Genomic DNA, 13,764 nt, shown 5'->3' with positions numbered 1-13,764 from the left:
CCTTTCCCCCCCCCCCCCCCCCCCCCCCCTCCCAATTGTCTCTCGTCCACTGAAACCTTGAAGGGTTTCGAGCAACGCAGTTTTCAGCATGGGGAGGGGCCTTCTAGCAAAAGGACATCAGAATTAGGGGAAGGAGTGGACCATTCCGGCTTTCGGGCCTACCCCTTGATTGTGGTTTCAACTCCGCTTTCTTGTCTGCCCCCTTGTCGATCAAAATCGATCAAGCTCAGCCCAGAAGATAGCCGATAACCCGCAGCCTCCACCGCTCCCTCGGGAAGAGAATTCCGCAGACAAACCAGCCTCTGAGAGACAACTTTCTTCTCCTCTCCGTCTCAAATGGGAGACCCCTGGGGCGGGATTCTCCGTTCCTAAGACTAGATGTTGACGCCGGGAGAGGTTCGAGGAGTTCCACGACAGCAAAACCGGCGCCGAACCTGGACCGATTCAGTGACTGCAGAGGGGCTAGCACTGGCGCCACGTGGAACACAATCAATTCTAGTGAGAGACGGTGCAGGATTCGCCGGGTCCGTGATTGACACTCGGGAGGCTAACAAGCTGCAGCCGCACACACACATTAAACTCCCCACACACACTCATCCCAGCCGCACACACACATTACACTCCCCACACACACTCATCCCAGCCACACACACACATTACACTCCCCACACACACTCATCCCAGCCACACACACACATTACACTCCCCACACACACTCATCCCAGCCGCACACACACATTACACTCCCCACACACACTCATCCCAGCCCCACACACACATTACACTCCCCACACACACTCATCCCAGCCACACACACACATTACACTCCCCACACACACTCATCCCAGCCCCACACACACATTACACTCCCCACACACACTCATCCCAGCCCCACACACACATTACACTCCCCACACACACTCATCCCAGCCACACACACACATTACACTCCCCACACACACTCATCCCAGCCCCACACACACATTACACTCCCCACACACACTCATCCCAGCCACACACACACATTACACTCCCCACACACACTCATCCCAGCCCCACACACATTACACTCCCCACACACACTCATCCCAGCCACACACACACATTATACTCCCCACACACACTCATCCCAGCCTCACACAAACATTACACTCCCCACACACACTCATCCCAGCCGCACACACACATTACACTCCCCACACACACTCATCCCAGCCACACACACACATTACACTCCCCACACACATTCATCCCAGCCGCACACACACATTACACTCCCCACACACACTCATCCCAGCCGCACACACACATTATACTCCCCACACACACTCATCCCAGCCGCACACACACATTATACTCCCCACACACACTCATCCCAGCCGCACACACACATTACACTCCCCACACACACTCATCCCAGCCGCACACACACATTACACTCTCCACACACACTCATCCCAGCCTCACACACACATTACACTCCCCACACACACTCATCCCAGCCCCGCACACACACATTACACTCCCCGCACACACTCATCCCAGCCGCACACACACATTACACTCCCCACACACACTCATCCCAGCCTCACACACACATTACACTCCCACACACACTCATCCCAGCCGCACACACACATTACACTCCCCACACACACTCATCCCAGCCGCACACACACATTACACTCCCCACACACACTCATCCCATCCGCACACACACATTACACTCCCCACACACACTCATCCCAGCCGCACACACACATTACACTCCCCACACACACTCGTCCCAGCCGCACACACACATTGCACTCCCTACACACACTCATCCCAGCCCCACACACACATTACACTCCCCACACACACTCATCCCAGCCGCACACACACATTACATTCCCCACACACACTCATCCCAGCCGCACACACACATTACACTCCCCACACACACTCATCCCAGCCTCACACACACATTACACTCCCCACACACACTCATCCCAGCCTCACACACACATTACACTCCCCACACACACTCATCCCAGCCGCACACACACATTACACTCCCCACACACACTCATCCCAGCCGCACACACACATTACACTCCCCACACACACTCATCCCAGCCGCACACACACATTACACTCCCCGCACACACTCATCCCAGCCGCACACACACATTACACTCCCCGCGCACACTCATCCCAGCCGCACACACACATTACACTCCCCACACACACTCATCCCAGCAGCACACACACATTACACTCCCCACACACACTCATCCCAGCCGCACATACACATTACACTCCCCACACACACTCATCCCAGCCGCACACACACATTACACTCCCCACACACACTCATCCCAGCCGCACACACACATTACACTCCCCACGCACACTCATCCCAGCCAACAGGGTGGCACTGGTTGCGCTGGAGCGGACCATCCTGCTGATGGGTTGCCTGGGGGTCAAAGGGCACCTGGGGGTTACACTAGGGGACACCCATATGACCTGTGGCCCTACGATGGGTGGCACAGTAGCACAGTGGTTATCACTGTTGCTTCACCGTGCTAGGGTCCCAGGTTCGATTCCCAGCTTGGGTCACTGTCTGCGCGTCGTCTGCACGTTCTCCCCGTGTCTGCGTGGGTTCCCTCCGGGTGCTCCGGTTTCCTCCCACAAGTCCCGAAAGACGTGCTTGTTGGGTGAATTGGACATTGTGAATTCTCCCTCTGTGTACCCGAACAGGCGCCGGAATGTGGCGACTGGGGGCTTTTCACAGTAACTTCATTGCAGTGTTAATGTAAGCCTACTTGTGACAATAATAAAGGTTATTATCGATCATTAAAGTTCACAGTGGACAGTCAGCAGCAGGCCGCGGCAATGGTGCTCTGTGCCTGTCCACCCCGACCCCACAGCCCACCTTCTGGCCACCCCCTGCTACTCCCCCCCCCCCCCCCCCCCCTCCCCCCCCCCCCCCCCCGGCGAGCTGCACATCTGTCAGCAAACTATGGCTATGTTGGACACTTTCCTCCCCACCCCACCTCCCCGCCGCACCCCCTTACCCCCACCTCTCTCCCTCATCAGCCATGACGCCGGTTTCACGCTTTTTAAAAGCACATGTGAACCTCGCCTTCGGGAATTCAGCCCATCGGAGGCGGAGCATCGCGGAGGACCCGGAGAATACCGGATCAGGCCCACTAATGATATGCAAACGGTGTTACTGTACGGCGTTCTGGAACATATTGACACCGCTGTTGAGGCACAGCAGAATTGCGATTTGGCGTGAAATCGCCGCCTTTTTTTGCCGTCGGAACCTCTCCGCCCAATCGCATTTCCCAATGCTGGCGTCGGCCAACAGAGATTCCCGCCCCTGGTTTTTAAACTGCGTCCCCTAATTCTAGATTTCCTCGCAAAGTGAATCATCCTCTTCGCATCCTCCCTATCAAATCCCCTCAGGCTCTTAGAGGAGCCAGCAGGGGGAGGCAGACCCCATCACTGTCCCTAATTTGGAACAACCCTCTCACTGGATCTGTGAATCGTGGCCATCTTCCGATAAACTCTTCTCACGATGATGGTATTTGGAAAGATCATTGTCCCTGTCTGGGGCTGCAAACTTTACGGACCTTTCCACCAGAGTAGCCAGTGTCAACTATGGCCCAATGTGTGACACTCTCACCACGGAGGCAGCCAGTGGTGGGTTCAATCCCAGTCCCTGGGCCTCAGCACATAATCCAAGCTGACATTCCCAGCGCCGTACCGAGGGAGCACTAAACTGTCAGCGATGCTGTCTTTGGAATGAAATACCAAAGCTTGGCTTTGTCTGTATCCTTGGAAGGAAGTGAAAGGTTCTGGGGACGATACAGCAGGCTCAAGTTAAAGTCCGCTGAACGGCGCGTTTAGCAGGGTGTTTCTTGGTGGCTGCAGCACCGGGAAACATCCCGCTATCCGACGCCACTTTGCCGTTTATTTGGCCTCGGGGGTTTCTCCCTGCCGAGCCTGCACTGAGAGGGATTTCCTGCTGGCGAGTTTCACAGGAAAGCTTCCTCGCCAATCGGGGTGCCATTTTCGATAGCTGCCCCAATCTCCCCACCACCTTTCAGGGCCTCTCCCCACTCTTTTGACCCACTCCTCACCCTCCCAACTTTGGGGAGGCCCCCAGGAACACCCCCCTCACCTCCCCCCTTCTACCTGGCAAGGCCCCTCCCCAACACTGACCCCTGGTACCTGGGCACCCTGGCACCCTGGAAGTGCTCCCAGCACACTGGCAGTGACTCGTGTGAAGTTTCACTCCGGCGAAAATCCTAATTTGCGGCTCGTTGTACCCCCACCCCCCCCCCCCCCCCGCCACCTACCCTCTTCCCGCCACCCGCCATGTTTGGTTTCAGTATCTACAAGTTGGAAATGGGAAGATTGATCCAAATTTCTACACCTGATCGAATGCATACACCTGTGCATGTTGCCACGGCGACAGGGTTGGACCAGGCGACTGTACCATTCTCTAGCAGGTAAATATCCTCCCCAACATAGAATCATGTCTGAGGACTGGCCACTCATTGAATCACGCAAAAGGCAAAGAGACCATTCTGCCCATCCTGCCTGCGTTAGCTCGCTGAAAGAGCTGAAAAGTCGCAACAGCTTACATTTCTACACAACTGTTAACATAACTAGAATTTCCAAGACGTTTCACAGGAGGATTAGACAGCAATATTTATTTGACACCGAGCCCCATAAAGAGAGGTGGACAAAGACAAGGTAGGTTCAAAGGAAGAAAGTGAAGTGGGGCGATGTAAAGCTGCCATTCCAGAGCTTGGGTTCCAGGCCGCTGAAGGAAAGGCCACTAGTGGCAGAACAACGGGAACGGGCGACGTCTGTTTCAGCCTCAGAGAGGTGCAGGAGAATGATGGAGTTGGTGGCAAGGGAAAGGATTAAGAAACGATGAGTCCGACTCCTCATCTGCTCTGTCTCCAAAAGTTTCATTTTTAGGTGATGGTTTGAGAATTATGGTTGAATCCACTTCCATCGCTCTCGCAGCCAGTGCCTTCCTGATTATAATAACTTGCTGCATCAAAAACAATTCGCCTCAATCCCCTACTGGCTTTTTTGTCCATTAACTAACAATGGTAACTAACCCTCCTGCTGGAAGGCATTGGCACATGATGCCCGGGCTCCTGGGGTGGGGGGGGGGGGGGGGGGGGGGGGAGTGACGCAATAGCCGGAAGGTACCCCAAAGACACACTGGGGAACTGCTCACCCTTCCCAGGAAGTTCCTGCTGAAGATTGCACGGCAATTGCTCAGCAAGTTGCTTTGGGCAATTGTCCTGTGCAGGAGACCATCCAACAATACAATTTCAACTCAAACTTCATCTCGTCCGACTGTCACACATCAATGGTAACCAAAGAAAGTTAGAAGAATTAACATCCCTTCTAGCTTCTGGGTGAATACAACACTGACCCACCCTGACCCCCACGGAACCCCAAACCACGATGTCTTTGCCACCCCTGCATTACTCCCCAACCCGATTATCCTCTTGCCTGACCCAACCTCCACCCCTCCCCCCCCCCCCCTCCCCCTCGCCGGCCCGGGCTGGCACCGACGCCCTCCTCCCCAGACCCGACCTGACCTATTCTGACCTAACCGGCTGCCCCCACCCTGCCCCTCCTCATATCCTCCCCAGACCCAACCAAACACCCACCCCTCACAGGCCTGACTGGTTCCCTTCACCCCAGGCCCAGCCCAACGAGCCCTTGATCAACTACCCACCCCCACCCCCACCCCAACCTGTCTCCCCATACTACATTCTAACCCCACCCAGACAACCCCCCCAACAACCCCCTCCCTAAAAACTAAAGCCCCCGTTACCTTCTGGGGGATGTCTTCTAGATTCATGGCTTTTGATTACAATTGCCCACAGTGTGGTGTTAAAATCCTGTCGAGATCCTTCCAGCGGCAGTGGGGAAACCGCACAAACAACAACAACAACTTACTCCATTAAAGGTGCCACACAAATACGGGTTATTATTGTCATAACGTAGTAAACCTAGTAGATATCCAGGACCAATCACCGTTCTGATTACTCCTTCTGCCTGTGAACTAGACTTTAGTGATTACCGGTTTGAAAATTAAAATAAATCATATCACCGGCAGTTCCGACAATCTTACCGTTGAGAAAATAATCAGAATGATTTCTCTTTTGGAGGGTCGGTGTAGGCTCGATGGGCCAAATGGCCTCCTTCTGCACTGGAGGAATCCTCAGGGTTCTATGGATCCTGGATAACCTCACATTCCCCACTTTGGACTCCTCCTCCCTCCTGACTTTTCCAATCAATCTGGGTATTTTTTCTCTCTTTCTAACTCCCTGTATTCACACAGTTTTTCGTCCATGTCTCACATGGTTTCAAATATCAGACGAACATTCCTGCAACTCCACGCATGACCTTTGAAAACATTTCCTCGCTTCATTTCTTGGAAAATTCCGGGATGTGTGCTGAATGTTTTGCACAGTAACGATTCCACCTTCACCTTCAAGCTGTCATTTTCCACCTCAGCTTGGGATACAGAGCATTGTACAGCACAGCGACAGGCCATTCGGCCCATCGTTTCTCTGCTGGTATTGATGAGCCTCCTCCCTGCGTTCATATCCCGTCTCACCCTATCAGCACATCCTTCGATTCCTTTCTCCCTCTTGCATTTATTCAGCCTCCTCTTCCATCCATCAGCTCCACCTTCCAGTGAGCTTTGTGCATATTACAAGGGCGGGATTAATATTGAACAGCACAGCACAGAACAGGCCCTTCGGCCCTCGATGTTGTGCCGAGCATTGTCCGAAACCAAGATCAAGCTATCCCACTCCCTGTCATTCTGGTGTGCTCCATGTGCCTATCCAATAACCGCTTGAAAGTTCCTAAAGTGTCCGACTCCACTATCACAGCAGGCTGTCCATTCCACACCCTAACCACTCTCTGAGTAAAGAACCTACCTCGGACATCCCTCCTATATCTCCCACCCTGAATCTTATAGTTATGCCCCCTTGTAACAGCTACATCCACCCGAGGAAATAGTCTCTGAACGTCCACTCTATCTGTCCCCTTCACCATCTTACAAACCTCTATTAAGTCGCCTCTCATCCTCCTCCGCTCCAAAGAGAAAAGCCCTAGCTCCCTGAACCTTTCCTCATAAGACCTATCCTGCAAACCAGGCAGCATCCTGGTAAATCTCCTTTGCACCCTCTCCAATGCTCCGCAACCTTCCTATAATGAGGTGACCAGAACTGCACACAATACTCCAAATGTGGTCTCACCAGGGTCATGTACAGTTGCAGCATAACCCCGCGGCTCTTAAACTCAAGCCCCCTGTTAATAAACGCTAACACACTATAGGCCTTCTTCACGACTCTATCCACTTGAGTGGTAACCTTCAGGGATCTGTGGACATGAACCCCAAGATCTCTCTGTTCCTCCACATTCCTCAGAACCCTGCCGTTGACCCTGTAATCCGCATTCAAATTTTTTTTACCAAAATGAATCACCTCACACTTCGCAGGGTTAAACCCCATCTGCCATTTTTCGACCCAGCTCTGCATCCTATCAATGTCTCTTTGCAGCCTACAACAGCCCTCCACCTCATCCACTACTCCACCAATCTTGGAGCAAATTTACTGACCCACCCTTCAGCCCCCTCCTCCAAGTCATTGATAAAAATCACAAATAGCAGAGGACCCAGTACCGATCCCTGTGGTACACCGCTGGTAACTGGTCTCCAGTCTGAAAATTTTCCATCCACCATCACCCTCTGTCTTCTATGTGATAGTCAGTTACTTATCCAATTGGCCAAATTTCCCTCTATCCCACACCTCCTTACTTTCTTCATAAGCCGACCATGGGGAACCTTATCAAACGCAAACGATTCTCTGATCCTGAGGCTCAGTGTTGATGCCGTCGTAAGCGGCGTCTCGTTTCTCGATGGCGTCAGCATGTCCCCAGGAGCAGCGATTCTGACCCCTATATGGGGCCAGCACGGCACGGTGGATGTGCAGAGGATATTTCCTCCTGTGGGATAATATAGAATTAATATAAAGGATCATGAGTCTTTGGAACTCTCTTCCTGAAAAGGCAGCGGAAACAGAAAGCCTGATTTAACGGAAATGAAACTGAGGGAGCGATTACCCGGAAAACTTTCCAGCGAGCGGGAATTGCCGCGAGTTTCCGGGTGCTCCGCCCAGTGAGGCCGGCAATACTATTCAACGTTAATTGGTCCACTTAACGAGGCCCGTGTCATAATATACATCTATGTATATAATGGAGTGCAGACAGGCAGTGATTGACACACAGGATGACCAGTGAGCACACAGAACACAGCAGCCAATCACCAGACAGGACACGACCACTATAAAGCCAGTGGGCACCAGTTTTCCCGCTCTCTCGGGATCCAGCCTCTGAGACAGTCAGAGCCCGTGAGCAGCAGCCAGTGCAAACACCATGTGGTAGTCAGTCAGTCTGGTCAGGCTAGTACTAGGTCTCCAGTCAAGTCACCATAGTGTCAACCCACAGTTAAACATGTATAGTAGTTAAGACGTTAAATAAAATCGTGTTGCATCTTATCAAGTGTTGGAGGTCTGTCTCTCGCTACACTGCATCAAGTGCCGTCCACATCGACCCAGCCTGCCCAACACATCATGCCGAATGCCGACTCGCCAGCTGACTCTCCGGCACCATGCTCGCCAGCCCTCCGTTAACAATGTCGAGCAGCACTTCAGCTGCACTTGCTCAGCCAAACCCAGCCAGCTCGCAACAATGGTGACGAGGAGACCAGCCCCAAGATTCAGGACACTGACTTGGGGAGGTTCCTGGATTTGGTGGAGGCCGGGAGGGATGTCCTGTTCCCCTGGGGGGTCCCATAGGGTGAGTCACAAGCAGCCAGTGTTGCCTGGGACGAGGTGGCAGCAGCTGTCAGCTCAGGCAGTGATCAGGAGAACTGGCCTCCAGTGTCGGAAGAAGGTCAATGACCTACACCGGACAGCACGAGCGAGTAGACAAAAACACACCCCCCCCCCCCAATTCCCAAGGGAGCATCTCCTCCAGGCTATCCCCAACCCTCCCTCCATCCCCTTCCCCCTTCAACCCTCCCTCCATCCCAACTCTCCCTCCACACCCCCCTCCCACCACTGTGAACCACGTGGGTGGTTAACGATGTTCTCTGTATGTCCCCTCAGGAAAAGCTCTCCCACAATCATCGGGGAGGGCCCAGACCAGCGGAGGTGTGCTGGACCTGAGAATCCTCACCTACTTTGAGGATTGGGGCCTGGAGGTGACCGGGGTGGCCGAGAACAGAGCGGTCACCAATACGAAGGCTGGCGGACGGCGCAGAGATGAGGAACCACCGGGCTCCACCCGGAGGACCTGCCAAACGTGAATTGTTATTGCCATACTGACTGACCCATCCCTCCCACTGATCACATGTCCATTCTCCCGCAGGTCCTCAAGCCAACAGCGCCAAGCCATCCTGGGTGGCTCCCTCTCCTGACCCAGAGGAGTATACCTCGGAGGAGAGCTCTGAGGATGCAATCATTATCGTCGCGTGACAGCTGCCATTCCCACCCTCCACCAGCACAGATACATACATCTCAGTGGGTCATTTTTGGAGTCAGGATTCTGCGGCACAATCTGGTGAGCACCAGGCCGCTGCTGATGCACATCAGGTCGAGGCAGGACCCCCCAGGCGAGAGGACCGCCGGATCCCAGGACCCAGCTGGGTCCCAGCCTGATGCTGACCCTCTGTAACAGGGTTACCCGGAGCTGACGGTGATGATAGGGACCGACCTGGGCATTCAGCATCAGCGTCACTCCAGCAGATCCAGATCTGATTGGAGGAGATGGCGTCGGCAATGTGTGGCACTGAGGCCAACACTGCGAGGGTGACAACCGTAGTGGAGAGCCTGGTGCATGACGTGGTTGGCACCACGAGTGAAGGTGTCACACAGTCAGTGACGGCCATGGCTGAGGGTCTCGGCAAAATGTCTGCCTGACTGGGAGATGTCACCCAGTACCAGGCCAAACTTGATGAGGTTCTGTGGGACATGTCTCGCTCTCAGAAGGGAATGACTGCGGAGCTTGTCCCAGTCACAGGTAGGCATGGCTGAGGTCATTGGCACGATGGTGCAGACCATGGGGGTCCGCCAGGGCTGGCAGAGCCAGATGATGCAGGGGCAGCCGGGACTCGAACCAGCTACCCCTCCATCCCAAGGTGAACCCCAGGGTCCTATGGGCACCGACCTGGAGGAGGGGGCGCTGGGTGCCAACCCAGACCAGCCCCAAGGGCAGCGACGGTAGCCACCAACATTGCCGAGTTCCACCCCACTGATGAGGCCGCGCCTCGGGGTCAGCACACAGGACAGGGCGGCACGGCAATGCATGTGCCGTTGACAAGTGAGCCACAGCCCTCCAGCGCCAGAGCCCCCACAGGACGCCCGACAGGGGCATCGAGGGCCACGGGACGAGGTAAGCAGCTGGCTGTCTCCACCTCACGTGCATCCTGGGGAAGTAGCGAGGCGTAGTGGTAGAGCTGGGAGGGCAAAGCACGTTGAGCATCTCTGAGGGCACTAGGGGAGGGGGGAGTGGTTAGGTAGGGGGTGACGTTGGGGGCTTGGTGGGGCCGGACTATAGGAAATGGGGTAGTGCACAGCACATTAAACAACTCTTTGCACAAACATCACGATGCCTCTGTCACTTTCTTCCACAATGCGGGCCGACCCCTGGACCCTTTACCTGTCTCTCCAGGCAAACCCCCTCCCCCTGGCACCAGCCCACCCTCCGGCCGTGGTCGTGTCCCGGGGGCTGTGTCCCATCCCCTGGGTGTTTGGATGTTGGCTGCTGCGTGTGTGGTGTTGCCTCCTGTGGTAGTATGGCTAGGGAGATCACATTGCCTTAGAACCAGGCTGCCATTGGTACAGCAGTCCCGCTGCCCATTGGCCCAGGCAAGTCATGTGCCTCTCTGCCAATTGGCTGTGGCTAGTCATGTGACTCCCTGCCGATTGGCCGAGAGGATGGTTATAAAAGCTCGTACCATGCGGCAGTCGGCCTTTCCTTGTTCGACCACTGCAGTGCTCACATCTAGCCTATTAAAGCCTAATATTTGAATCTTCTCTACGACTCGTGTCAGATTGATGGTACATCACCTCCCGCAGTGTTCAAGCATCAAGGTGTGATTGGGATGCTAGGCAGTGACTCCCACATACTATATGGCCCGCCCACTCACGGGAACCCACTTGGGTTGTATGAAGCGCTCATGTAACCACGATAGCTAATTCCCGATTAGCAATAGCCTTCAGCCACACAGCCAGAGGCCTCAGCAGTCGGTGGGGGGGTTATGGGTGATCAGTGGAGCAGACAGGCAGGGACAAGGGTTGCCCCCGGAATGGGGTTGGGACCAAAGGGTTGGCATGGTGGTGCCACGAGCGATTGGACCTCCAGTTGCCCCCCCCGGTGCCTCCCCCCGACCCTCCCATGGCGGCCCACCCCTGCGGAGGGTCCGTCACCCCCAGCTGAGCACAGGGGTGGTAAGCCCAGTGCCCCCGGTCTCTTTGCCAGTGAGCAAAGATGGTTACTCACCTCCTCGGTTCCCCATGGAAGCCCTTCCGCCAGGTTCACGTGTTTGAAAAGGAGCACTAATCGGCGCCAGTGTGACCACTTGCTGGGAAGGCCACTGAATGATGGGAGGCCGTTGGATATGGGGTGGCTCTCATTAATTATATAGAAATGGGGCCTAAGTGGTGATCATTGGTTTCTCGCCGGGATCGAACCAGGGACCTCGGTTCCCTGAGGCAGCAGTGCTAACCACTGCGCCACCGTGCTGTCCTAAGGCAGTGAATTTTTTAAATTTAGAGTAACCAATTCATTTTTTCCAATTAAGGGGGCAATTTAGCCTGGCCCATCCACCTACCCTGCACATCTTTTGGGTTGTGGGGGTGAAACCCACGCAGACACGGGGAGAATGTGCAAACTCCACACGGACAGTGACCCAGGGCCGGGATCGAACCTGGGACCTCGGTGCCGTGAGGCCGCAGTGCTAACCACTGCGCCACCGTGCTGCCCAGGCTGTGAATTTTAATCCGCAAACCTGATTTAAAGATGTTAATAAGCGTCTTGCCCCCCCACAGCGCAGGACCCTCCGACACTCGATATCCGCTAGTGTAAAAATGGCGGCCGTGCCTGTGTGGCGGATTGGGATCGCACTGTGCACATTTCACTTTCTAACCCCCCCCTACCTCCTGCACCCCTCAGGCCCTATTTACCCGGTTTACCCGGTTCCCGTGTATCCCATACTCACTGCCCCAGGAATAGCTCAGCACCCACCGTGACTGACCAACATCTATTCAGACACACGGCCAGTTACCATAAACAACAAACCTTTGTTTATTTGTACCCTGGGTATTTCCACTGCTACAAGTCTCCTGGTATTTCCTGATCCAACCAATAATCAGCCAATTCCAGTATAGTTTGTTTTAATATTCAACCTTGCAATTAAATAATTGTTCAAAATTATTATACGACTCATTAATTCCCAAATCAACATGACATCCTGTCATAGGGATAATTCACAAACAATATAGTAATAAATGAACTTTGCTAAACTTCTAACACAGCAAAACATGAGCAGCAAATATGAGCGCAATATATTGTACCAGTGTCACGCTTGTTGACAGCTTTGGGCTATTTTAACTAGCAGTAGCATTTTGCTTCATTTAAGTTAAACCCGGCCAGTGAGCAGTATAATGAAATTTGCCACTCCTGACGGTGTAAGAAAGCCTGTCAAGGAACAGCGCGCGGAAATCTGCCCCAATACAAAGCAATTTGTTAAGCCGAACAGTTCAGTCACTGAAGCAAACCTTTGGGAAGAGTCCCGTCTCCCGAGCTCCCGGTTGCCATCAGGAAGATCGTCAGGAATGGAATGCCGACTGGGGTAAAGGTCATGATAAGTGGCGGACAAAAAAGGTCTTCTGCCAAGCCACCCCTGTATTCTGCGTTAAAACCCCTGTTTATGGCCAGCAATGCATCAGAGCTCTTTGCCGATCCCAAAAAGAGGCCCTAGTGGATCTAAGTATAAATAGGAATTTTCAAAAGACTGGAACTGGGAAATGACGGACGTGAGCAGATGTGTTCCCCCCCCCCCCCCACTTTATGACCTACCCAACCATCTGCTGGTACGTAAGCCTACTGCCTCCTGTAATAAGAGTAAGTGGATCTCTCATTTAGGCAGCTCAAGATTAGGCCCAACAATGGTCTTTTGCTAAAATTCCCACTAAATTAAGCCATCATCCTTCAACAATTACAAGCTTTCAATTTTCAAACAACAGCATTCGGTTCAAGGAGAGTTAAGCGCCGGCGTTAAATACAGTTGGTCACTGCAGCCTTGACTTCAGATTGAAACATATTATTCTAGTAGATTCAACAGCCTTTGTGTGGAGTTCCACCTGTTGCCTGATTAATGGTGTGCATAGATTTATTTTAAGTCAGGAATGTTCGATTACCAGCCTTCCTAAAGGACGATAACTATGTTTCCCCAACATAATTGAACGCTGCATTTTATTCAATGGTCAATCGCCTGTCAAAATATTGACATAAAAACCTAATTTGAAATTTTCTGCAGCTATAAGAAAGAAAGTCTCACATCATTCATGTTCCAAGGTGCTTTCCAGTCACTGAAGTGCTTTGAGAAGGGGTAGTCGACCTTGCCAATTTGCGCATAGCAAGCTTCCACAGGCAGCAATGTGA

The 13,764-nt window shown here is 53.4% G+C and overlaps 1 protein-coding gene across 3 annotated transcripts in view; it reads right to left on the bottom strand.

Moving 5' to 3' along the window:
* musk (muscle, skeletal, receptor tyrosine kinase) overlaps positions 1 to 13,085 on the bottom strand; it is a 176,613-nt gene extending 163,528 nt beyond the window's left edge. For all 3 annotated transcript variants that reach the window (XM_038804136.1, XM_038804137.1, XM_038804138.1), the window contains exon 1: positions 12,879 to 13,085. In XM_038804136.1, the coding sequence (XP_038660064.1) occupies positions 12,879 to 12,963 (85 nt within the window). In that variant the 5' untranslated portion in view covers positions 12,964 to 13,085. The remainder of the gene's footprint in view (positions 1 to 12,878) is intronic.
* Between the last annotated feature and the right edge of the window lie 679 nt (positions 13,086 to 13,764).

The sequence above is a fragment of the Scyliorhinus canicula genome, chromosome 8 (assembly GCF_902713615.1).
Source record: "Scyliorhinus canicula chromosome 8, sScyCan1.1, whole genome shotgun sequence".
Taxonomy (NCBI): domain Eukaryota; kingdom Metazoa; phylum Chordata; class Chondrichthyes; order Carcharhiniformes; family Scyliorhinidae; genus Scyliorhinus; species Scyliorhinus canicula.
Note: the sequence above shows the minus strand (reverse complement) of the source record. Positions and strands in the feature narration are given on the sequence as shown.